This window comes from Linepithema humile, chromosome 3 (assembly GCF_040581485.1).
Source record: "Linepithema humile isolate Giens D197 chromosome 3, Lhum_UNIL_v1.0, whole genome shotgun sequence".
Taxonomy (NCBI): domain Eukaryota; kingdom Metazoa; phylum Arthropoda; class Insecta; order Hymenoptera; family Formicidae; genus Linepithema; species Linepithema humile.
The window spans coordinates 29,881,088-29,907,887 of record NC_090130.1 but is presented as its reverse complement, the minus strand read 5'-3'; the positions used below and the strand labels follow the sequence as shown (position 1 = coordinate 29,907,887).

Below are 26,800 nucleotides of genomic sequence, written 5' to 3'. Positions count from 1 at the left end.
ATATTAGATGAAAAAACAATATTTTGCAACTTTTGCTGATATTATTCCTTCTTGCGATTTCGAATTTAATTGTTTAATGTCACAATTTTTAAATGCGACTGGAAGATTACGTAAATTTGCCTACAAATATTGTTCAATATTCTACGAAAACAAAAGAAAAACAAGAGAAGAATCTTACAATTCCCGATAGTAAGTCTCGGGCGTCGATGGAAAATAGTGGCGCGCTTAATAGTAGTCCGCGCTCGTTACGCGCTCGTCTAACCGCCTTGTTAAGCTAACAGTCGTATAACTGCGTCCGGAGAATATTCAAAGTTATTGGATACGCGATCTCGTAAATCTCGGGGTGCCGCGCGGTACTTTGTAAAACTTCGAAATGCCTCGTACCGGGGCGGATGAGAGAAAAATCGACGCGGACGCGCTCCGCTCGCGCATCGAGGATGCCTGTGCGGCGCACACACGTGCGAGTCCGCACGATGCACATAAGAGAGCGAGCTCGTTGTGCCAGTTTGTCGTAAATTTCCGTTAACGAGCTGCCCGCACGGAGTCGCGGCCGCCTCGCGGCCGCGCTTTTCTCAGGCAACATGGCGGAGGGGAAGAGAGAAAAAACCACCCTGCGAGAAATATGAAACTAAGAACCCGTTGTGCGCGCTCGCATAACCGTGCGTAATTTCCCTCGCGCGGAAATGAAATTGTTTATTGGCGGACCATTATTAACGCGGACAGATAATCGGCCGCCGCCGCTGCCACCGTGATCGACGCTGTCGGCACCGCGCGTAATGTAGCTCTTGTTTATCGCGCGCGCGCGCGCTACTACTTCAAATTCGAAACAGATGAAGACGGATGAACGCGGTCGCGGTCGTTTTGCTAGCTGCTGGCCAGACCGGCGTTAGTCGCACGAGTGAAAGGAGAACTTAATTCTCTAGAAAGCTAACACGAAACGATTAACGCTAATCTGGTCTTACGCAGCGCGGGTACTAGAAGATTACATGACCAGCAGGCGGAACAAATAACGCACAATATTACATTGATCATTAGCGGTTGTCGTGAACTTTATTAATCTGACAGTCGCAAATCAAATATCAACGTGCAAATTGGCGTTTTGCAATTGTGCGAGCGATAACGCCAATTAGACTTATCGCATCAATAATTAACTTACCGGATATTTTTGGGAGGGATCGACTCTTACTTGTACGGCATAATTTATTTTTAGCGCTGACGTTTTTATAACTGCGACAAATCGCCTCCCTTTCGCCTTATTTGACCGCCAAGAAGGGTAATCGTTTCCCGATATTTCACAGCGAGTTCTATTATCGATGAATTTCCCCGATGGCGGGTCCCCTTCGTTTCCTCATCGCCACCTCGTATTGACCCCCCTCCCCCCCCGCGCGTCAAAAAATACGCTGAATGAAGATCTGTCGCGCGAGTGGGGGAGATCTCCTTTCTCTCTTGATCACGGGAATCGAATTTCGTGTTTTGACAGCGGATCGCCGATCCGTGGCGAGCTGCGTTTTGTAGGGCTCGCCGGAAAGTTTTCGAAAGTCGAACAAAGAGGAGCGAGAAAGAGGATCGCGAAGAACAGACCGGCGCGGCGGTTTCCCCTTCCGGCTATTTGAATTTGTAGAAAGGGTTCGATTCTGTTTATTTTTTAGGGGGGGCCACGCAGGGAGACGCTGTGTGCGTGCGAGGGGGTAGATCGCGCGCGCTTATATCGGGCCTAATGTTGCACACGGCGTTTCCCCTCGTGAAAACTTTGCGCGTCCTACGTAAGTAAGTGAACGGGGGAGTGAGTTTAGTGTAAAACTAGGGGCCCCGCGGAGGGGTGGGAACCTGCGTACGCGGAGAAGGGATACCAAGTGCCGAATGCAACTTCACTCAAGCCGTGTCTTTGTCTCCGGCATCGAGACAATAGCGTCATATTATAAAACTGTCATCTGCGTTATCAATTCGTCATGCGCTTAAGCGCTTACGTACGTGCGATCGTATCAGAATATTCGTCACGTATACGCACGCAAAGTCGCGATTAAAAATGGAAAATTTCGCGACAGGGAGTGCACGAAGTATGTTATCGGGGAGAAGAAAATGCTTTTTGAATCGCGCCGATATTATTGCGCCACTGTCAAGCGTTATAGAAGTAACGTTTCTTAGAGACATCTTAAAATTACATCTTGGATGCTTGTGCGGAATTATTTTAGACGAAAGTCTCTTTATACACTAGATTTAAAAATTGCGAATATTTGGCACGCCAGCGTCCCCTCGTTAAATTTAACACGCCCGTCATAAGTAAGGGCGCAGAGGGTTTGCGGTGCTCTAAAAAGAAGGGGTTGCACGAGGGGTTCAGGGGGCCGAGAGGGGGGGAAAGTGAGTAAGAGGGTGTATTAAGTATTACGCGTGTAATACTGCCCCGAAAAAATCTATACACGGCAGCGTCCGGCGGGACGAGGGCGAGCCGGATTAAAGAAGGAGAACCTGGTGAACCCCTCCCCCCCTCCTCCCCTCCTTCCTGTTCATCTAGTGTGAGTAAAGCGATACCAGTGCTGCGATATTAACAAACGCTCCCTCGCGAAACAAAGACGGAGAAAAGCAAGGTCGATGCGTATGTCGATCGTTTTAATCCGACGTGAAATTGTAGCGACGCGCAAAACCTCGATCGAGTGGGAAGACCGTTGAGAATAATCTTTTTGTCGTCTTTCCAATTTCGCAAGAACGCTATTGTCGCGAGGAACGAGCATGTCAATCGCGAAATTGTCGCTCGCATGCTGCAAATCCCAAGGCGGTATCATCACGTCGATGCTCGCATCTGCAAGCATCTGTTTAACGCTCGATTCTTCGACAGGAGAGACACGTGTACTCGTTTCTCAAAGCCGTTACGTCGAGATCGTCGAGTTGCGTAAGCTAACTGCACTGACGTTGATTGGATGAAAGAAGGCACATTAGGCATATGCGCAGCGGAAGGGAAACAATAGACGAGCAGCAAGAGATTCTAAATTATTAGAAATCTATTATTAAATTTCTAACAGCTTACATAACTACATTGCCATTCCAAATTGTCTCGTTCAACCATTTTCATTGTTAAAATTTAATTAAAAATCAAATAGAAGGAAGATTAGAGGGAAGTGTGAGATTATTAAAACGGCGATGACGATTTCTTTTCGGGAGAAAGCTTTTATCGAGCGAATCGATCCTGGAATCGATTGCGTTTAACGGACAGCTACAAAAACTATCCCGCGCGAATATGAAAGCGTCGGATGAAGCCAAGCAAGAGCGATTAAAGTCCATTCTTTCTTCCCCTCCAACGGCCGTCACCTCGCGCTACCTCCCCCGGTAAAGGGGGCGCACTAATTATAATGAACCCGTTCGCCGCGAATGGGAGAACGGCCATAACGACGTTTATTCTCGTCCCGAATGATTCTGCGGCCCACACGACGAATGGTCGCGTCGTGCAATAAGAAGAGGATGAGCCCGCAGAAGAAACGCGACGACGTCACGCTAAGGAAGAAGGTGCTAAACGGGTGACTGCAATCTCTTTGTGGCGTCAATTATTCCAGAAATATAGTTTGAATTAGGCTTTGTCACGCGTCAAAAGTTAGCAGACCGACTGCAGGCAATGATTTACAAATTAAGAATGACTAACGAATTTCGAGAGACAAAAGAATTTCCGGAATTCACAACGCTAGAAACGCACAATTATTAGACGACACACGGGTGGACAATTTTTTCGCCATTTATAAAATTTAAAAAAAATCAGAAAAAATGTTTTTTTTTCACAAGATTACGACGTGCGTTCATTCTTGCCAGACATGTAACGTTTATTCCGACGATTGTTACTCCGAGAACCGCGTCGGAAAAAGAAGAAAGAGGAAAGGTGGCGAGAGACGTAGCCAAGGGATAAAGACGAATGTAATGGAAGCGGCAGCGGACGATAAGAAGAAACAGGCTGCGCAGAAAGAAGGAAGGTGCTAAACGGATGGCGGCGGGACAGAGAGAACGGCGAGAACCATAACGTAATTTTGACAGAAATAACGCCGCCGCGTTTGCCGAGAGACAATAAGTTCGCGACACTCCCGCGGATCTTAGAATAGTTTAGTGTCGGCCGGCTCTTTCCTCTTTCAACTCACTTTCTCCCTTTCTCCCCTTCGCCTCCGTCCTGCCTCCCCGTCCCCCTTATCTCCCACTCTTTCACCGTATTCTCTCCCTTTGTACGAGGTCCCCGCTGATGCTGGCGCCGACATGCGCCCGGCTGGCATTCGGACGCTAGAAATCCATCATTCACGATGATCGCCGCTTGACTTTTATTAATACAAATGATCGATATCGACGGATTCATCTGTTATCGAATATCGAAACATTTTTCTGATTGCACTGACGATAGCACGATATATTCGAAATTTTCATGTACAATATTTTGATATATAAATTTCAATATGTATAATTGACTTGATTTACCGACAGCGATTTTGTAAAATGCACGTTTTATTGCATTTGGTTTTTTTTTTTTTTTTCGTTTTGTTTCGTGGCAATCATGGCATACTGGAAATAAGATAGAGATACTTACGGGAATTAGCCTTTGTCCGTTCGCCATGCGGCGGGAACGCTCGCCAATTGCCAATCGAGTGCTCCGACATTGATTCTGGGTCATTAAATCACATCTGGTCGGCGGTTCCATACGGGAAGCCATTTTTCCGGAAACAATGTCGCGACGAGGACCATCGAGGAAGGGTTACGAGTCTAACCGGGGGTGAAAGGAGGAGAGCGACGCTGGAGAAGAGGGGACAAGGCCCTGTACTTCATGCCCGTTCACGTATTTCTTTTTTCCGCCGGTATTTAGAACCTCTCGAGAAGAAAAAGCGTTCAATGGGGGTCGCCGCGGCTAAGACGACGAATCGGCGAACGCAGCGGGCACTCCACGCATTATCCAAACACGCAGTTTCGTAGGATACGTTAACCCCTTCGCGCGTCTGTGTGCGCGCGTATATACGCATAAGTACAGAGAGCAAGAGAGAGAGAGAGAGAGAGAGAGAGACTGCTACACGTGAGCGATGGAGGCAGCAGCCGTTTTCGGCACGGTACCTCGATGGCTCGTATAAAGGGTTATTCGCTCGGTCCATGGATTAAATGATAAAAAAAGGAGAGCCCCGGCGACCCTGAAATACGGGGTCTTTTCAGGTTCGGGTCTTTTTGAAAATTTTCAACTCCCCTCTCGCCTCCCGGACTGTCGTCCCGCTTCCATCTCTCCTCCCGTTTCGGGCTACCGCTCCCTGCTCTGCGCCACGAGCAGCTTTAAGAACTACATATAAAAGGGTTCCAGCTCAAAGCCGCTGGAGGGAGGGAGCTCCGTCGTCCTGGGGGTTTCACATATTTTTTAAGATTTGCTCTTTAAGCCCTGTCACGTCGCCCTGTACACATGCATACATGAAAGAGTACACTCTTCGTTTGGTGCCACCGATAACTGCGCGACCGCGTGGGTGGTATTCGCCTTTTGTCGTCTCATAAGAGACGAATTCGCTTTACTTTTTTTGCAATGTTTTTCGCAACGCAGTAATTGACGCGATGAGAACGGAATGTGTTCTATCGGATTTAATTTTCCGCGAGTTGAATCTCGAATCGCGCGACTTGAAGTGAATGAAATCGATACGTCTTACTTTTACAAATGATTTCTGCCACTAATAAAATATAACAAACGATAGCAAAAGGATAAAGTTTTCTCTTCCGATAGAATGTAATATTTGAATCGGAACGATAACGTCATTCGTTCTACATTGAGACTGCAAATCGATCCGTATTTTTTTCTCGAAGCGTTTCAAGGCAGTAGCGTGTTTCACTTACGTGCCTTCACGATTCTGGCACGCTTCCCCGTGCATAATTAGGCATCAGCGAAATGTTTGACATTCTTGGATATGGCGGAGGAGTCGGCTGTATGCGCACCATATTCCGAGACAGACCGCGACTGTTTAATATTTATCCTCTCGATTAATACGACGGCGCGTACGCGGAGACCTTGGCCCGAAGAGGAGCGCTCCTTGATTGCGTACTTGAAACTTCGACCTGGCAAACAACGACGGCGGCAGTCAGCGGATTGTAAATTTGTGCAAACAATAATTTCCCGCGGCGCGAAAGCCAAAGGTTCTCCCCACAGTCCCTCCAAATGAGCCGGTCGCGCGCGAGATACGCGGTATCGCGCGAGAGGTAGCTGCGTTACGTAATTACTCTGCCAAAGGATAAATTAATCGCCGTAACAGAATGTTGCGCAACGGCGCGTAAAACGGGAGCGTATCCGGTGACGCCCGCGCGCTTATTATTAAATCCGCCGGTGTTACTCAATTTCGCCGATTCTATTTGAATGCCGGAGGGAACTTTCGGATTTACGTGGAAATAATGTAGGGCCCCCATCCGAAGGTACGTCCCGCCGTTACAACGCGGGAGAATAATGCGCGCCGAATTCTCCCTCGCCTCTTTTTTCCCTCCCGTAACCTTCGTCCCTCTTTCTTCGCTCCTTCTCTCTTCCTCCCGTTTTCTTCCCTTCCCTTAGCCTCCCTCTTTCTCTGCGGGCCGAACCCTTTCTCTTTTTGTGGCGAGGCGCGCACATACGCTCTCGCAGAAACGCACGGGCGGCCAACGTACGCGCGTCCTCAACGGCACATATACCACCACGGTGGAGCGGGGAGTCCCCGCGAGAGCCCACGAGAAATATTCGACAATTTTTAAACTCGTTCCTGAGCGCACAGGCATTCAAACAAGCGCGCGTCGCAGTCGGCAAGTAGGAATTTCTGAGAATCGATCTCGTCCTGGTGGGGTGCACCGAACGCTGGACAACATGATAGATGCTAGGGTTGAAACGCTCGAGTCCGCAGTCCAGTGAACGCGACGCGCGATTTGTTGCCGTTCCACGATCGAGTCCGATCATCTCGTAAATTAATGAGAGGCAATCGCAGCGTGTCCTTCTTCTCGATTTGCTGATGTAATCTAATTATTGCATAATTATCAGCATAACGCATCTCATCTCGCGCTATTTAACTTCGCCGGCTACAATTTCATCGATACAAAGTATCGATCTTACGTCCGCGAGCAAACATGATCCGGCGCCGTGGAAAAGACGTGTCAGTGCATGGCATTCGAGACATGAGCGCAAATAATAAAATTTAAATACGTCTCGGCAAGAAATGCAAATGCGAAACCGCTCGAGAGCGCTTTAACTGTGGAATCGTTCGTTTAGGCAAAAAAAAAAGGGGAACGGCGTGTTGCGCGCACAGCTTATTTCCATCTCTCGTGCGCGCATTACCTCGGGAGATAATTATCGCGAGCGAGGATTGGTCAACCGAATTGCGTCTCTCGCGCTCAATATTTTCTTGCGTGCCGCGGTCGTTCCGAGCTCCTTTTAGGAGTGCTATGAAACGCGCTCGACGAGGTAAATGCTTACGCGCCTCCGCCTCGCCCGCGGCCACTCCGCGCTTTTTGCATACGCGTATTGCGATCGGCCCGATAGTTTTTTACTCCAACCATTCTTCTTTCCTCGCCCCGCTTTTTTTTTCCTCCTCGTCCTCTTTTATTTCGGCGGCGCGCCCGCGCCCGGACAACCAGTTTTCGGACGCGCGGGAGAAGTACCATAGGTCGACGAACGGTGCGTTCATAATTCTCGGTATGTGTATCAGTCGTCCTGGCATTCGTCTCCTCTGGTGAACGCGAACCGTATCATCCGGAATGATATTACCCGGAACAGGCGGTCGGTAAAATAAGATGGTTCTGACTCCGGCTTTCACTCCGGAGGGATGTGTATCGGAGGACGGAGAACCACAGAGAACCGACGTACCGACCGACTGTATCCGGAACGTGCGTAGAACTCTACGGTGCAGAGTTCTAGGGCAGTTTGTGATCCGCCGAGATCTTACCGATCTTTCAATTTAATGTTCGACGCGAGTCTCGAACTTTTGACATTTGTTTCCATCAACGAATATTTTATTAACTGTATCGAATTAAAATTGCGTGATATTTATTTCAAATTCAATTCAATACGATTTTTCTATCAATAAAATCTCAATTATTTTTTATTCTTAATGTGAAATATTATTTTTGCAAAATATATATATTAATTGTCGCTAGTAGATTAAAGCTTGCTTTAGACGATCTATAATTGGCGATGGAATTCTAGGTAGAATTATCTATAATTTTGTACAATTGAAAATATTTATGAAAAATCGCACATACGTGATGCATATTGCTAATTTATTCCATATATAACTTTCCGATTTTTTGAAATTTAACGATTAGAGCAATTTAAATATAAAAATTAAATGTGAAAATATTTTAAATATAATTTTTTTTTTGCACCGTGAGTTTAGATCAAATTTTTTTATTTGTTGCAGCCTTGATCAGGCAGAGTATGTCTCCGGTGGCAGATACTTTAATGAGCGGTTCCAAGACGCCGGTGTCACAGCCGATCATTGATTACTCTCGATACGTGAGGAGGTTTACATCCGGTCAAGAATGCGGCAGTACGTATTGCAAGGAATTGGGCTGCAGAGAACATTTTCATTGTTTGGACTGTAGCGGTAGGGTGTTCGTGAAAAAGGAGGAAATGATCAGGCACTTCAAGTGGCATAAGAAAAGAGACGAATCGTTGCAGCACGGTTTCATGAGATACTCGCCGACGGACGATTGCTCGGAAAAGCATCCCGGTCGAACCTGTCCGCACAATGGAAAGCAAACTCATTATCATTGCATTCACGAGAATTGCGACAAAGTGTATATATCAACATCGGACGTACAGATGCACGCGAATTATCATCGCAAGGACTCGGCTATCATACAGGAGGGCTTCCAGCGATTTCGGGCTACCGAGAGTTGCGCGACCGACCATTGTCCGTTCGTCGGTCAACGGACCACGCACTTTCACTGTCGGCGAGCGGGATGTCGGTTCACGTTCAAAAATAAGGCCGATATGGGTAAGGATTGACGATTAATGTTCGCATGATTAATGTTCGTTCGCTCTAGGTCCAAGCTGCCGTTAATCAAAGCCTTTCAAAGGAGATTTCAAATGCCATACAGTTCGGTGTTAATCTTTCACGCTTGAAATGATTCCGCTGATAAACTTTTTGACATTTTCTTAATGAATTTTAATGTGTTGCCCCTCCCCGTTTTAGATCTTCGCGATTTTATCGACAGGTTCTCCTTATTTTCTTTTCTAGACAAGCACAAATCTTATCACATCAAAGACGAGCAATTGTCGCGCGACGGTTTCAAGAAGTTCATGAAATCGGAGGACTGTCCCTTCGATCAGTGTCGTTTTTCCCGAGTTTGCAATCACATTCACTGTATACGGCCGCACTGCAGCTACGTGCTGCACTCCTCCGGTCAGCTCTTCTCGCACAAGCGGAAACACGAGCGTCACGAGTCGGAGCTGGCTTACCGGAAGTACAAGCAGGTCAGCGCCATAGGCGGTGCTCGTCCGCCGGGATCGTGGGCGCCGGACGAACTGAGCGCCCAGAGCTTGTCCTTAAGTTTGAACGGCGAGAGCTCGAACGAAGATAGGGGCTCGCCGTCGTACTATTCCCTGGAGGATTCCTTCCAGAGCGCGAGCGACCTCGCCATAGACCTTACCGCCCCGACCACCACGATCGCGGCCAGCGCGAGTTCCGCCAGCCTCGATCAGCAGCACCATCAGCAGTCTCAGCAACTCACCACCGCCGAACTGGCCTATCTGGTGCCGGCCACGTCGGACTGCGCTTGCAACACGAGCAGAGAGCATCATCACTGCGGATTGGACCGCTGCGGGGCCACCTTGAAGGATCCTCGCGAGGTCCGGGAACACCTGAAAGAACACGAGACGCAGGAACGTATCACGGACGCCTTCTTCGAGGAGGGCGGCTGCGACGACAATTGTCTGTGGGCCGACAAGGAGAAACATTATCATTGCAATTGGGAGAACTGTCGGGAGGTGATACTCTCCACCGACAAGCCGTTCCGCAGATTGCAGCATTACAAGATACACGAGTACAGCCGGCAGTTGAATCTCTCCTGTCCCTCGCACTCCCTCTCCCCCGACGTCACGCTGACTCATCTGACGAATATCGAGGCGATGTTTAGGCGGAAGCGCGGTAGACCGCCGAAAAATCGGGTCATAGAAATCTGGTCGGGCGGCGACTCCGCCACGCACACTCACGATTCGCCGCAGGCGATTTTCACGAGTTTTAAACTGCCGAAGCCGCAGACGCCGAATTTAACGTCGAGTCTGCTGACGGAAGAGCGAGAGGGTAGCGTGTCGCCGTCCAACAGTCTGGGCGAGCCCGAAGGTTTCGCCACGTACAATCCGGAAGGATGTCCGGACGTCGTCTGCGTTTTCAGATCAACCAGGCATCATCATTGTTCGCAGCCGCGATGCTACTTCTCCACCGACAGGCCGGACCAGCTGCTCATGCACAGCAAGGACTTCCACGACAACGTCGACATCCCGCCGGGCTTTGCATTCTACGACAAGATGGTCGACTGCCGGCTGAGCGGCTGCCACAGCAATCGCGCCAATCGGCACTTCCATTGCACGAGACCGAACTGCGGATACTCGTTCGTTAGGTACTCGATGATGGCGTTGCACGAGAAGCAGCACTCCGGTCACGCTGAGTCTTGCACTCAAGAATCGAACAATCAGGAATGCCAGACGCAGCCGCAGTCGTTGGTTCAGGAAACGAAACCCAGAATTCAAGTGAAGAATCCCGCCGAGCTGATCGACAAGCCTGACGACAACTTGATGGCGATCGATCAGGATAACAGGTTGATGATTGAGGATAAGGAATCCGAGCTCGCGAGTCCCGATAGCGGCAAGACCACCGGTAAGTATGGCAGAAGAGCGCGCGGATCCGTGCGATCTCTTAATCTCGTGGGCAAGTTTTTTCGTTTGGTAGTGATTTTTTTTTTAACACAACAGAAACTCTCCTCCACTCGAGTACATATGCATGCTTCTCTGCACGTAGTCGCGCACAAACGTACACGTCGTGTCACACACTTTGCATTCGTCGTTGAAGTAGAACATTCTTCGCTATTCCTCCGTTGTTTGTCACGTCTCATGAGACTGTTTGTTACCTTTTTTTACGTACATTTTATTTTTTTCTCGATGTATATACACTGTACACACGGTGATTGTTGCTCATAGCGGGCGGTATATTTGAAGTGTTGGTTGTTTGGTTGATTGTTGCTAGTGGTGAGGGCGGCTGGCACCTATTATCCGGTCAGCGGACCGCCGAGCGAACCCGCACTTCCGGGCGTCGTGCTATCCATGCGAACTTCCGTGCACCAAGGTTCGTCTCTTTTCTGGACCAAGTTTTGTGCTTTTGAGAGTGTTCCCGTATTAGTAAAATTAGTTTTCTTTTCGTTTCTTCGCACACGCCGGATCTGCGATTTAGACTCAGATAAATCTCCGACTTTGCAGAATCGCCGGTCATGCCGTCGATCAGCTCCACCTCGCCGCACACTCTCTACGGACCGGAGCAGAGCTGCAGCAGGCCGTTCTGCAAACTGAAACGCAAGAATCATTATCACTGCAATGCGTGCAATCAGGCGTTCTCCGAGCTGGATCGCCTGGTCGCCCATATAGCGAAGCACTCGACTGGCGCCATCCTCAGCCAGCAGCAGCACGACATGGTCAGCCCGTCGCCCAATCAGCTGCAGCACGATTACATCGCGCAGCTGTCGCAGAAGCACGACTTCATGTCGCCGAACGCTCAGATGGCTCAGAACATTCAGAACTTTCAAAATCACATGCAGCGGCAGATACAGCAGAGCCTCGGCCAGCAGCCGCAGTCCAAGGACATTAAATTGGAGAAACCGAGATGCAGCACCGACATCGGCGTGCAAAATGTCCCGAACATCAAGCGGGAGCCTGGCGAGATTATCATCAAGGACGAGGGTAACAATTCCACGGTGGACAGTCACGAAAACGGGCAGCTGCCGCAACCGCTGATCCAGCCTGCGAGCGTGCAACAGCCTGCGGTGCCGACCAGCTTCGAGCTTGATCTCAGTCACGGTTTTCACTTTCCGAGCCCGGCCGTGATGGCCGCGATGAATCAACAGATCGCCCTGATGAATCAGGCTCTGCCGCCGTTTCTTCAGCACGGCGGAATGTACGCCGGCGCACCCGGGCTGATGTTCGCGCCCGGTTTGCCGCCGACGAATTTTCTGCCACCCACGAGAGACGAGAATCCCCTGGCTTCGTTGGCAGCTAATCTTAATCTAAACAGAAAGCGATCCCTCTCGCCGTCGGACGCTAATTCGCCGGAAGCCAAGAAGCAAAGACTTCATCACTCGATGCGTATGCTGAAGGACGAGCCGGTGCCGGAGGGATACGTCAGGTTCGTTTCGCCGCTCTCATAATTGTTTTGCAGATAAAAAGGAAATTTTTGAAATTTAATTTAACTTTACCGCTGCAGGTTCAGGTTCAACGAGGATTGCAGGTATCCTCATTGCGGCTACAGAGAGCATCAGACTCACTTCCACTGCATGCGCCAGGACTGCGGCTACTCGTTCTGCGACAAAACGCGTTTCGTGCAGCATACCGCGAGACACGAGCGCCTGGACACCTTGATGGGTGGCGACTTCCAGCAGTATCGCGCCAATGTGCCCTGCGGCAGAGCTCAGTGCGCTTACACGTCGTCCCTCGGATCGATGCAGAACAAGGCGTCGCATTTTCATTGTTTGAAGTGCGACTTCGTCTGCACGGACACGAACAAGGTAGTCGCCCATCGACGGCAGCACGCTAAGCTGGACAGCATCGCGGCGGCCGGTTTCCAAAAGTTCACACCCAGTCAACCCTGCGGAGCCGTGCAGTGCCAGCATTCCGGCAAGCAGACGCATTATCATTGCCTGCAGTGTCAGTACGCGGTGCTGGGTCTTGCGCAGATGTCGGCGCACAAGTACCGGCACATGGACTCCTAACGATCTCCCGTACAAGTCCTGCGACAGGACGCCCGAGTAAAGCATTACCTTGATCCCTGTAGACATTCCCTAGAGAGAATGGCACGGCCATCTTCCCCCGACTAGGTGGAAAATCGAGCGAAACCGGTAGTAGGGGCTAGTCAACGACGATTCGTCTCGATTCGATGCCCACCGTCAATAATAATTGTCCCACGAGCAAGAAGGTCGAAACGGTCATCCGCGGAATTCCGCGCGCGCGCGCGGAAGTGGCCCGTAAAAGACAAATTCCTAGTCCCTATAGACATTCCCCGAAAAATCACTCGAGTCCCTCGGTCGTGCGCGATCGAGCGACGTTTTCTGGTAACGTGGATGATCAGTAGGTAAAACCGGTAAGGGGGCTAGTCAGTAACGTTTATCTTCGGAATGAGTACTAATAGATCGAAATCTTCAAGTCAGAGTACGTCCGGTATTTGCGATTAAGTCGAGCGAACGTTGACAGGCAACTCGGTCTCCTCCGTACTTAGAGTCTGAGCAGTCATGTGAATCGACGATAATACGATCGCGTTATCGAGCAGTCTTTCCAAGCTCTAGAAACGCTTTCAACTGTAAACGAGACGGAACTTTGATAAATTTATTCGAGAATTACAAGGTTTATACATGGTCGAATCTCAGAATATAATTTTACCATGCCTGGTCGGGAACGTAAACGAGAAGCGTGAGAATGTGGCGTAGCACCTAAGACAATAATACGAAGACAAGCCTATAACATAGCTTTAGCACGGAAAAAGACAAACTATAATATTTAATAGGAGAAAAAAAGAGACCCTGTACATTTTTTCCCTTTCTTAGTATCGTCCTGTGTACCCTCCGCGTGAATAGTCCTCACGATGATTTAGACTCTAGATCTTAGAATAGTATAATGCGTTGTTGGAATAAATGCGTTAATGGAATAAAACTTCGAAGGAAAAATAATATTGAACAAAATGTCAAGTCGGCGATATGATAATCCGCAGTTAGGATTTTTTACGTGCTGCCAGACAGCGCGGATCAACGCGGTCTTTCACTTCGGCACCGAGAATGAAGAAGCGAGGGGAAGATATCGTCTTCCTATCGTCTAGACACTTGAGAACTGCGAAGTTAAAAATCGTTTGTTGCGTTATGCCGATGATTTTTCCATTGCACAATTGATAAACAAGAGAAGACTTATAATACAGATATAAAAATTTCCGTGAGACTTTTTATCTGTTTATCTCAAATTACATAAAATCTTGAATTTCCCGCAACAATTGCTTTGTATGCGCTATTCCGTATAATAATTATAAATTATTTGCGTAAATGGTAATTGATTGTGCAATGATGATTCATTGAACTTTGAAAATGCTGCAACATAAAAAGAAATTACACATTCTTCGGGATAGATTACGTTCTGGAGGGTACGCGGTGTGAATATTACGAACAGTATTGATAAACTGAGAGTTAAGTAGAAAGACTGTGAGCCGAGACAAGAGCGGAGAAACAGAATAAGACAGAGCGACGATCGTTGAACGATCAAGTTAAAAAAACGGAGAAAATTAAAAAATTGGAGGTAGACGTTAAATTATATGTATATGTACGGAAAGAGAAAAAGTATATTCAAAATATATTCTAAAAAGCGGTCAGTGATCGACATAACGCAAAGTTTAATATATGTTTGTATAGTATATATGTATTGTGATTGGTACGAATTCTACGGAGGAACAGATTTCTTGCGTTTCAATTTCTAAAGCACGCTCAACGATGGTACGATTCTGTCCAATTTCATTTTACGCAAAGTTTATTTTTGCGGATATTCTCGTCGTATACTCCTCGTCGAATTAAGAGTATCAATAAGAATAAAAATTTGTTTTACAAACAATAATGGAAATAAGACTAATTCGAGTCGAATCGCGATTGTATGCGGCCATGTTGTTTGCGTTTACAATTTTTATTTATTTACGGAGTATTTTAATCTATATATTAAATTATTTTAAATTAATTAATTAAATTTACCGCCTGACTTAATAACGATAGCAAAGACTAGAAATTATAATAATTTAAATAATTAATTAACACAAATAAATTGAATTGTAATATTAAAAAATTGTTTGTTATTGTTGCTAAATCAGGTTACACTAGCCGAATCGATTAATGAGTTGAATATGACTCAAATTACGGATTGAAACATTTTGTAAAATTTTTACTAATTAAACAAACAAGATTTGTGTGTAAACGCATACAACATCTGCGATGTGACTCGAATTAGTCTTTTATTCTGAATTAAAAGCATGTCCGCTTTTTTCATTTTCAAATACAATTTCAGAAAATGGAATAAAAAATACAGAAATAATTTGGTTAGTAATTAATTTGTCTTATCTTTGGAACAAAGTACAGTTTCTTTTTGTATAAAAAATGACGGTAAAAGATAACGAAACCGGATGAACGATAAGAAGTATCCGGAGGCGTATGTTCTTATTTGGCGACCAGAAGAAACGCATGCATGCATATTTTCTCGGCAGACAATTAAACGAAAAATATTACTCGGCGAAAGACGCGCTAGGGTGCCTTTAGGATCTTTTCCAAACTTTCGTAGGACCGTGCCTTAGCGACTTAACGTACAACGGATACGCAGGAAGCTATTTGTTCAATGTAGCAGCAGAGGAAGTGAACCGAATCGACGATCAGATCACTTATTTGTAGCTATGATCGAATTTCGGAGCAGAATATCGCAATTGCAATTGATCATGTTTAGAAAGACGGATTGACCGAAGACTGAACGCCAATTTCGAAATAAAAATAACAGATTCCTAATGTGATCATTGTTTTCGATGATCATGCCGTGCGGTTCCTGAAATCAAATTCTTTCTCAGATTCATTTAATCGACTGACCGGAAGACGATCGTAGATTTAGCAACTGGAAGACGTTAGTGCCTTAAAGATACGTCAACTAGATGAAACTCCGCGAAGTTATAGTCGCCGATATTTAGATGGCAATTTTAACGTTTTTACATTTTTTACAAAACAATCTACAACTTATTTAAAAAATTTACTTAATTTGTACAATTTATCGTCGTCGAGAACTTCCCTGATTCTCCATAAAACTAGATTCCCGACAAACATGTTGACATGCAAACGTCTTGCGAAAAGTTTTTTTTAGAGTTGTGGTCTACAAAACTTGTTGATGGAAAATCTACTTTGGTTCTACACATTGCAATTAATATTTCTTGCAAAATGAAGAAAAATCTCGTAATGTTGCATCAGGTAGAAAAAAAATTATTTACCATAAATATTTACGTTTTATGTCACGATTATTATGTCATCACAACCCAAACGTGTCCGCTCTCAATTAAGATATCGCCGTAAACTTATATTTTTTTTTGTTATCACGTTAAGCGATAATGATTGTCAGTCACTGCTCTTCTAATTTACATTGTAGACATTGGTCGGCCATGAATTTGAAATCACAAAAAGATATCGTCGCAACAGACACATACCCGTCATATACCCGAGAAAGATGTAAATAATTTCTCAAATAAACAAAATCTCGTAAAGTGTTACACATATCGAAAGTCCTGTAATAAATAGTCATATTTTATCGTCGAAAATGTGTCCTGTTTCTGCAGATCAACTCTGTAGCATTAACTGTGAAGTAAACAAGATAGCTTATACAAGTTGTGTATAAAAGTAACATTTTAAGTAGTAACGAAAAAAACTGTTTGTATTAATTAAACATGTCTTATCCACGTGATTCGTAATCGTGAAGTCATTAAATTTTGGAGACGATAAATAGAAATCAAAGTTCATAAAAAATTTTACAAAATTATATTTCAGTAGTCATACTTAGTCTTTACAATTTTTCACGTCACAGCTAAACTCATATATAGGTGAATTGAAACGATGGACCTAACGAGACCGAGATTACATTTAATTCGATCGGTCGATTAGATCCCTTGGAAGCGAGCCGGGGATGGACTCGAGTAATGTTCTTATAATTTTTCTTAAATATTACAATAGTAGCATTCCATAGCGAGTCAATAGTCATCGATCCTGTCCACGTCGACGGTGCATCGTTCTTACGCGGCAGTTTATAAAAAAAAAAAAAATCGCGAAGAGAGTTCGTCGATCTCGCAGTATCGCGTGTCGCTTCGGCGATGTAATGCGATATCGAAGCGGATACCAACCCCAGAAACAGAAGAAGAAAACGAAAACGCGAAGCCGAGGATATCATTCGCATCAAGAACGTGGGGAGGCTAAGAGTCCAGCCATTAAACGAGTGCCATAAAATCACGTTGTACGAAGTACAGTTTTACTATGTTAAGTCGAGAGACACTTGCGGGACTATGGAAGATTAGGCATGTGGTCATTAGACAAATCTGTATAATATTTATTTAGCGTATAGAATCGACGGATGCGTGAAAAAGTAAGAAACGAATAAAGAAAGCGGAAGGAATGATCGAATGAGAATGAAAAATTCACCTGCTTGAAGTGTAATTGAACGTAGAGCGACAGAGAAAGAAAGAGAGAGAGAGAGAGAGAGAGTTATTGGCAACGATGTGTATGGTGTTTGCCTTATAAATATCGAAAACCCCCTATTATATATAATATATATAATTTATGAGAATTATTATATATATTATTATATAATATGAAATATATATATATATACGTGGTTATCGTTTAAAAATGACGACGGAAGTAAAGCGAAGGAGTCGTATACCAGTAGAGAGCGTACTATTATTTGAGGAAACTAGAGAGATTCTATCGTATGATCGTTAGTATTAAAATATCAGCTGTATGGAACTAAGAAAGAAGAAAACTATTACCTAATTTTATCTATCATTATTATATTATTATTACTGTTTTATTTTGCCGGTCAGGCCCGTCCTGTAGCCTTCGAACTTATAGAGCGGGTGTGCAGGCATTACACTGTGTATTATTCTCTATTATTATTATTTTTATTATTATTATATGAAAAATTTGCCCGTCCAGGTCTGCTCTGTAGCTTTCGAATCTACGGGGCAGGCGTGTGGGCGCTATTATTATTATTATTTTATTATTATTATATTAATAATTATAAAACTACATCTTATGTAGCTGTGATTTTGCTTTCAAAAAGTAAAAATTAAAAATATTTATAGCAACTGAAATAATACGCTTATATATTTCCACTCGGCCGACCCTTTTAATCTGCAAGTGTTATAGTTCTTATCATATCGCTTCGGTTTTCATGACGTAATCTAATAGAAATTAATTGGACAAAAAGTTTGTATCTCAGATATTGTTTATCAGCTCCACGGTTCTTATTCAGCGTTTCTGCAAGGTAACAGGAATCTTATTTCGACGTGTAGTATTTGACGTTGCACATTCAAACGCGCTAAAATTTTTGCGCCTAGTCTTCCAGAGAACGCTCGATGTAATCGCGATATTGCATTAAACGGAAATCATTCATTATACATATATATATTTGTATGTTTTGCGTAAAAAACACACATTTGCATAATATACACCGATAATTGCACACAGAATAAAAAAAGTAATAATATCAAAATAAATGAGTATTGAGGATTGATAAACAAAGAGGTTTCCAAAAAAACCTATTTTATTTTCACTTTCTCTCGGTCAATGCCTTGACCGACGAATACAAGTTCAATTAAGAAATACAAGAGAAAAAGTGAGGAAACGAGTTTTATTAAATATTCATAAAAATTTGTATTTACTAAAAATAGGATGGAGCCTTTTAATGTTAAATTCATACACATTGCAAATTTATCGTTCTAATTAATATTACGCGGGTTCAGAAAGTTCGTTCGGATAAAGATCAAGGCTGACATTAAATTTAAATAACTATTAAAATAAAATTAAAATTTTGATCTCTGACAATATATATACATATAAAGTTCAGGTTTCCTATTTTTTTTAAGATAATAAATTATTGGGTTTTTTTTCCTACGCAAACAATGTTTACATTTTTAGTCATGCATAGTTTTATAATTAATTATATTGTTGTCGTCGGAAGAAATAAGAAACGCAGTAGCGTCTCGCGCTAAGAAAATATATGGGATATTCTAAATCCTCTAATCATTATCTGTAAATTGCAGTTAGGAGATAAAGCACTATCACTTTAAACTAAATTCCAAATAATTGAACAAACCGTAATTTTACCATAAAGTAAAAGTCATTTTTCTGTTTATGTCTCGCGTTTCACGTTTAAACATTCTGCTCTTATGATAGCTATGTCAATGAAATATGCGATAGCGTAAAACGATGGACAAAAGAAGAGAAAAGAAGAGAAAAGAAGCAATAGATAGAAGAGAAAAACCAGACGTATATGCAGGGACAGTATTGCTGGACGTATGTCATCTTATCAGTTTTTCGGCTCACGTCCGCAACGACGTGATTCCATCGCGACTTTTTTATTTGCTGCTCAGCATATATAGCATGTATATTGCATATATATTGCAATTTACTTTGATTCTAACGTCAAAAGAATTGAGCGTCAATTTTATCTATTGTGAACGAAGAATGTATTATAACGAGATTTCAAATTAAGTGTCACGCCGCATCGTAGTGCAAACGTAATCAATTCTGACTTCGCGAAACGTCGCGAGTGTAGCGTGGATTGAGAGAATTCACGACAAGCGTAGTGAACGAACAAATTGGTAATCAATGATACCGCGATTAAATCCATTATTTTGTAATTATAAATTGAAAAATCAATAAATATCACATTGACATACACGATTTTGTATAAAAAAATTTAATTATTATTTTTATCTTGCCATAATTTATAGAGAAAGAAAGAGAAAGAGTAAATCTAAACAGAAAGCTACATTAATAATTTATTCTTATAATAGTAATATAAATTTCCACAAATGATGAGCAAAAATAAAACATTTAACTGGTTTTCCATCACTGATATAAGCAGAATTAATGAATTAATTAATAATGCATGTTCTGAAGCTTGCATTGAGTTTGCATTGCAATAAAAATTTTCTTTTTATAAAACGATAAACATCATTTATTGAGACAAAGATGATGACGTAATAATATACCAAAATACAAGTGTAAAACTGAAAACAAAAAATTCATTGATACCTGTGGGAAGAAGATTGTTGAACACATGTGCGGATAAGAATTTCCCGTGCACGTGATCCTCTCGTGACAGAAACGGACGCTCAATGGGGTTGACCATATAGACGCACGTGATGCGAGCGTGATCTTTATATATTCCTGTAGTTTACCCTTGTTACTCCTATCACAAAGGAAAAAAAAAAGAATGGCCTGTAATTTTTCACATCTCAAATTCTTCAAATTATTATTTCGTTTATCTGCAGAAATTTTTGTCTATATTGCCAAATAATTTTAACAATAATAAGTCCAAAAATTATTTTAATAAAAATTTTATTAAGCTTATATGCATTCGAGGAAGAAATATGCGAAAATTGATAAGTAATTTTTTAACGCAGCATAGGAGAAGCTTGCATGGATAAATTACCAAATTTGTATTAATAAAGAATTCGTTTACATTTGCTTTCATACACTAAACTTGATTAGAGATTAAAAATTACAATAAATTTGTCAATAAATTAAATTGCAGTAAATTCGATTAAAAATTGTTTATTTATCAGTTTTCTCCAAACTGATTGTGAGTTTTAAGTATACCATTTACATAAGTTTATATCATTTTTAGCACTTCGTTCTTGACATCTTGAATGTCAATAAAGATGTTAGCTGCGTTTAGTTGCACGTGCTGAGCACGACCAGCTAATTGCGATAATTCGATATTTATTTACACATGAGTGGATTTTATAAAAGTGCAGGCACACAAGTAAAAGAAATCAAAAAGAATTGTCGATGGCATCTGCGTTATATTTGCGCAGTGATCGGTGGCGTCTGCCAGAGCAGACTCGGAGAAGCGACAAAAAAAAGAGTAAAATGACGGGTACAGAAATAGAGCATTGCAAAACGAGTTTGTAGAGAATAATCGAACATGAACAAAGAGCGTGGTCCGTTCATCTTGCATAAAAATAAATTTTTATAAGAAAAAAGTAGTTTTACAATGTAATACGAGGTAGCAAAATGTAAAAATTTATATTGTTTGATTGTTTATTTTGTTAATTTTGCCGTGGAAATGAGTTGATAGAAGATCCAAAATTTATTAACAAATATCTTGCAATTGAAGAAGATTCTTAAAAATTTGAATTTTTTTCAAATGTATTTGGCTATTTTTAACTCGATGCTTTTAGAACAGAAAATATATATGTTTTCAATATCTGATAAAGAGTTACTTCAAACAAAAGGTATACAACATATTTTTAACTTATTATCTATTTATGGCACTCATCTGGAATCACAAAATATTTCGCATTAATACGTATTTATAACAAACTACGCAGTTCGAAACGGTTCACAGAATATGAACAAATTAAAATGACTAATTCACAAACAAATGTGCTGTTTCATTAAAGAAATGTGTTTACTTTCAAGATTAATTGTGAACAAAATTTTAAAAAGTAATTAATGGGCACATAAATTTGCAAGCATTTGAATATATGACGAATTCGAAGCTTTGTTGCGTCATTTCCACGATATTTTAATCGTTTCCGTAATAATTTTCAAGCTTATCGATACGATTACATTTATAAGTAATATCTAAAGAAGAATGTGCTACGCAACTATGTACATATATAAAAGTACAATGTTGAATAAAAGATACACGTAAAGTTACTGCTATCTGCACATTTAACGCGGCGGAAAATTTTCACATCGGTGCGCGGCGCGGCACGTTTGGGGCGTCGGTCAAAGATTGAACGATAAAAAAGGAACAAGACATCTACACATTAAGATAACGCAACATTGTTTTGTCTACCCTGTGAAATGACCTGGATCTCTCTTCGCTAAATACTCATTGGTAAATACGCAATGTGTCATGCACACACCGTGTGTTCGGCAACCTTGAAACTGATATATATGTAAATGAGAAAAAAGCAGTTTAAAAGTCTATATATATCTACGAATTTTGCTGCCAATACTGTTTGCCAGTGATATCATTATCATAGCATACGCTGCAAATTGCAAAACTGTCATCTGTCTTCGTAACCATGTGTTTTCTACATGCACCAGAGTGAAATTGATACAGTGATATCCTTCGACGAGAAAAATGCCTCCGGGTCTTCGCGGTCTTCGATACCGGGGGCTAGTTTTATTTCAAAGAGATTTTTTCACCTGTTTTCTAATTTGAAGTATCTATATTAGATTACAAAGCATAAAATGATTGATAACTTCGTACTTTGAGCGACAGGCACCATTGCTTGCTAAATGACCTCCCAATATATTTGCGTCGAGATACTGAATGTACTTTGTCGCCAATTACATTTTATCATTATGCAACTTTTTAGTAGTTACATGAATACGCTGACCTCAGTTTAAGTAAAATATATTTTTTCATCAGAGTTGCGTAAAACTGCGATTTCTTTTACAAAAATGAGTCATTCATATATTTATTATGTACATCTTAAAACAGTCAATGAATAGTTTAAAAAGGTTTAAACAAATAATTTCAAAGTATTGTTTTAGCATTAATTTGACCGAAGGCAGCGAAAAATTTGAATGAGTCAAAAGTCATCAAACTGTGCGTCATTGATTTCTTTAAATTTCAAATTTCCAGTTTTATTTTGCCTGAATTTTCAATGGCGCGAGAATTCTCGTCAATAAGTATAATTCCGCGGATAATTCCGCACGGATATTAATCAAACTGGAAACGAAAAAAATTGACAATACGGAGGTCGAAGGGCGTGCGTGCGTGCGTGCGTCTACGTGATGAGGCACGCGTTTCTCCGCGTCGATGACCCTTTTCCTCTTTTTCGATGTTCGTGCGGGAATATCTGGACTGTCGGGGTTGGCGGTATCGACCAATCCGCCGTCGGTCCCGATGGAAATTTTTGTTCGGACTGGTTCAGAGAATCCACGTCACTGGTCATGGTCATGGATCCGAAGGCAGTGGAGGTGGAGAGCGGTACATAGTCACCAGCCGCCTCGGCCGAAGCCGGTTTAGTAGCGTAACGAAGAAGCACCGCGACACATCGTACTCCATTCAGCGGCGGTAGCAACGGTTCTTCCAGCAGCGTGGTTGTATTGATCGTGGAAGTTCGTCGGCAAGCGCGACACGAAGGATGGGCATATTTCGTGAATTTCCCATTGTCTTCAATCTCTACAAGAAGCACAGATAGTTCGCGGGCAATCGCCGCGAATCACTCGTATGAGACAGGTGAATCTTTCTGCGGCTGGGAAACGCACATCGCTGACATAAACACTGAGGTGAGCATTCGTTACCAAGCAAGATTACCTGCATTTATATCGAGACATACAAACCTTGTTCTTTCTTCATGAAATTTCTGCTCTAATAATTTGACGCAGCACGTCGCTCTAATCAATATTAACACTTTCGCGACCGTTGTATATTCGGTTCTGCTCTCAACGCTTGGACAGCCGCTCTATTATATTGAAGCTTATGTCAAATCCGACATATTACACGATATAATAAAATAATGCAGTAAACAGTAAATTTAAAATTATGTGACTAACTCCTGACTCATACCGAAGTACAAACGCAAAAATATCAAACCAAGTTCCTGACTCATGCCAAAATATAAACGCAAAGATACGTGAGCAGCCGCATAAGTGTTTCAAACAGGGTCGATCGAAACTGCGCTTCACGTCAATAATCCACCGTAGACAAACGTTTACACAGCGTATCACGGTTCTTCATTTAGTGGTGTAACAACACATCTAAACGTTCTTATCGTGATTCAAAGTTATAAGCGCCAGAGGAAATGATAACACACTGCGCGTCGGTTGGTTGTTGCGTTTTGCTACCAACTTTGCAGTTTACATGCATATCACTTGCTGTTCACGTGCTACGATTTATCTCGTGTGTGTTTTAGCAAACATCTATTTATCATTTGACATTTATGACTGTTTCTTGGCACGAAATGCTTCTAATTGGATTTTTGGGATTCTACGAGATTATCGAACGAGATTCCTGCAGAAAGAGATTCCTAATGAAAGAGACAATAAAATTTGCATGACTGGAAGATCAACAAACTATGTTTCTTTTACATTCTGTAGTTTATTTTTCTATTTTTATTTTGCTACATTGCCCAAGTTTTCGGCGACGTAAAAAACCTGTTTCTCTCTCTCATAAAGTATTCAATAATTCTGTGCGAATTTATTAATCAAAGTAGAGATCAAATCTCGGCGTAGGCTAATCGACTAAATTACCCAAGCTTTACAGTGCTACGAATTCACTTTGTCAACGAGCAAGAGGGTTCTGCGCATATATCAATACTCGCTGACTTGCCTCATTGAGAATACGCGCAATTGCAAAATAACTCACTAACTGAAAATAACATCGCGACAAATATTTCTCTAGTTCCTTCTTAATTAGCCACTACAAGACATTCGAAATGCCGTCTGTTTTGTTCGAAAAATTTATTACTTGATTAAAATCCGCCACATCAGTCGCATCAGCAAATATATAAGATAAATATAGTAGATATGAATTTTAATTAACTAATTTTAAGATGTTTGTATAAAGCTTCAAGAGATAATTGTAGGATTTTGTGGTAAATAACCAGTAGTCGAAGACTATAATTAGACACAGTTCATCAAACAATTCTAAGAAAAAAAGGTTTATAATCAGGCAACGTGAATGTTGCGATTGCTAAGCCACGCGAAACTTTAGCGATCAACGGGTTAATCTCGGGTCGACAGGGCTATCGAGTTATGACGCTTTTTTTTTACGCACGCAACTTCGACAGCGCGAATGACGAAGATCTTTCAGTACTGGCTGAAACGCTCACTCGTGAACTCCGCCAAAAGTTCCCGTTGCCGAAAACAATCGGTAATCAACTGGTTTTTCCACCAGTTAATTCAATCCGGTTTGAAGAAATCAAAATTTCCCGATATTTAAATTAGTCATCACTAATTATTTGTTTTTTTTTCAGGTGATATAACCACGAAGTGTATTCTCCGAAGTCCATTTCACGAAGATTGTTCCTTTATTTACACATACGCACCCTTGGAAAGCCAAAATGTCGCAAGTGACTGAAATCATGGAGAAGAAGGATGTTTTAAAAGGGAAACCGACTCTCGTCAGACGAGTTTCCGACATGTTCAAGGGTAAACAATTAAAACTTTACACTCTCGTTATCTTCTTCTGTTTATAAAAATCTATTTGTTAAAATTGCCTCTGCCTTTATTTATGCAGCGCAAAAGTATTCGTTATCAAATAATTAAAGAAGCTCGATTATTTTCTAAACCGGAGATTTAGCCAATCAATATCTCGACGAGCTTATCGCAAAAATTTTATATATACAATCGGAATATTATGCAATAAAGTTGTTTTCTAAATTAGCCGTTGTTCTAAGTTGGAGATATATTCGGCCAACTAATATATCTCGGCGAGCTTATCGCGAAAATTGCATATGTATTCGAAGTATCGTAATAAAGCTGTTTTTCAGCGAATGATTGTAAATGCGTAACGCCGCGCTGATTAAGTGTTTTTCTCTCTCCCTCGACAGATGGAAACTATAGCGGACCGCCGATGCTGTTCCGACACACGTCAATGCAAAAGATCCGCCATTGTTGTCAGAATCTTAATCTGCTACCGTATCTCCTCTACTCCTTCGACAACTCTAAGTCGCATCCGCTGGCGCGCAAGATGCATGTCTACCTCAACCGTTTTCTTCAGGAGATGACCCTCACCCTCATCCCTTACGAAAAGCTCCGTCAGGCGGCGAAGAGCGGATTAAGCGCCAAGAGTCCGATCGTCGCGCAAGAAACGATCGCGGAACCGAGCGATGACCTCGCCAAGCCTGCTGCGAGGTTCTGCAGGCTTGAGAAGCCGAAACGCAAGCCGCATCCCTTCTACCTGGTCGCGGCCGCCTACCTCGTGCCGCTGCTGCTGATCTGCCAGGTGATAACCCTGTGCAGCCTGACGATCTTCGGCAAGTACACTCCGGGCTTCATCTTCCTGATCACCGCGCTGCTCTTCCTCGGCGGTATCGCGCTCAAGATACTGTTACACGAGACCGTGCTGCACGCCGACAAAAAGTGCGAAAGGAAGAAGATCCAATGATCCGTCATCCGTTGCCGTTTCATAAATAAGTGGTTCCACATTCTTCCAAACTGAGAGAGAATTCTTACATTTCGTCACGCAACTCAGCACATTTGCCGAACGTTTACATGTATCAGATATTACCATTTATGTGCTAATTATGTTAACGCGTTTGACGAAACCTTAGCCTCTTTCATTTATCTATAGTTTCTTTAGAAATGTTCTCATAACGTTTCCAATCGTCGCTTCATATATATTCCTTCATATATATTCCTATTTTTATCTTCTTTTACATTGTCAGAATACGTAAAATGCGAAGGACGTTTTTAAGCTAAGTACAATAACGCCTTTAGGCAAAGGCATAATTTTAATTGTTCTCAAGCATAATCTCGGAGGGCTGCTTGCACTCCTCGATTTCTAACGAAGCTAGCGACGTGAGTCCTCTGCAGCATAAGACTGAGAATTGTTTTTTAACGTTTTGTAAATAAATGTGCGAATAAGATGTACAATGGAGAGTAAGATTGTTGAATTGTTTGTTCTATTCCGGCAAGGAATGATGAAAGATATATATATATATTATATTATATATATGGGAGCTTGAAATATGTCCATTGAAAGTTTGTTCGATCTGTGATGGAGTGGGTTACAAGTGATATCCCACAGGCACTAGCAATATCGTTTATTGTTATATCCGCGATAAGAATTTATTATGTGTAGATACGATTTCTAAAAATACACGCCTTGAACGAGCGCACGCTTATGGATATTGTTTTC

At 42.5% G+C, this 26,800-nt stretch overlaps 2 protein-coding genes across 7 annotated transcripts in view; both read left to right on the top strand.

Annotated features, from left to right (window-relative positions):
• Positions 1 to 18,059, top strand: part of LOC105669782 (zinc finger protein castor homolog 1-like) — a 78,100-nt gene extending 60,041 nt beyond the window's left edge. For 4 of the 5 annotated variants that reach the window (XM_012362899.2, XM_067351193.1, XM_067351195.1 and 1 more), the window contains 5 exons: positions 8,358 to 8,936; positions 9,180 to 10,817; positions 11,184 to 11,282; positions 11,414 to 12,332; positions 12,411 to 18,059. In XM_012362899.2, coding sequence (XP_012218322.1) covers positions 8,358 to 8,936; positions 9,180 to 10,817; positions 11,184 to 11,282; positions 11,414 to 12,332; positions 12,411 to 12,915 — 3,740 coding nt within the window. In that variant the 3' untranslated portion in view covers positions 12,916 to 18,059. The remainder of the gene's footprint in view (positions 1 to 8,357; positions 8,937 to 9,179; positions 10,818 to 11,183; positions 11,283 to 11,413; positions 12,333 to 12,410) is intronic. The other variant, XM_012362900.2, reaches the window with a different exon arrangement.
• A 4,877-nt stretch (positions 18,060 to 22,936) lies between these two features.
• On the top strand, positions 22,937 to 26,776 carry LOC105669784 (uncharacterized). 2 transcript variants are annotated; one of them, XM_012362902.2, is made up of 3 exons: positions 22,937 to 23,226; positions 24,915 to 25,089; positions 25,491 to 26,776. In XM_012362902.2, exons 2-3 carry the CDS (start codon positions 25,002 to 25,004, stop codon positions 26,045 to 26,047), a joined length of 645 nt encoding a protein of 214 aa, XP_012218325.1. In that variant the 5' UTR covers positions 22,937 to 23,226; positions 24,915 to 25,001; the 3' UTR covers positions 26,048 to 26,776. The 2 variants fall into 2 exon arrangements, with proteins under 2 accessions (XP_012218325.1, XP_012218326.1); XM_012362903.2 differs by lacking the exon at positions 22,937 to 23,226 and adding an exon at positions 24,516 to 24,811.
• The last annotated feature ends 24 nt before the right edge of the window (positions 26,777 to 26,800 follow it).

What these genes read in the sequence shown, in the direction of transcription:
- LOC105669784 (XM_012362902.2), top strand. Translation starts at nt 25,002, where the DNA reads ATGTCGCAAGTGACTGAAATCATGGAGAAGAAGGATGTTTTAAAAGGG. An exon ending in AGTTTCCGACATGTTCAAGG is followed by an intron (nt 25,090 to 25,490) that starts GTAAACAATTAA and finishes CTCCCTCGACAG; the next exon opens with ATGGAAACTATAGCGGACCG.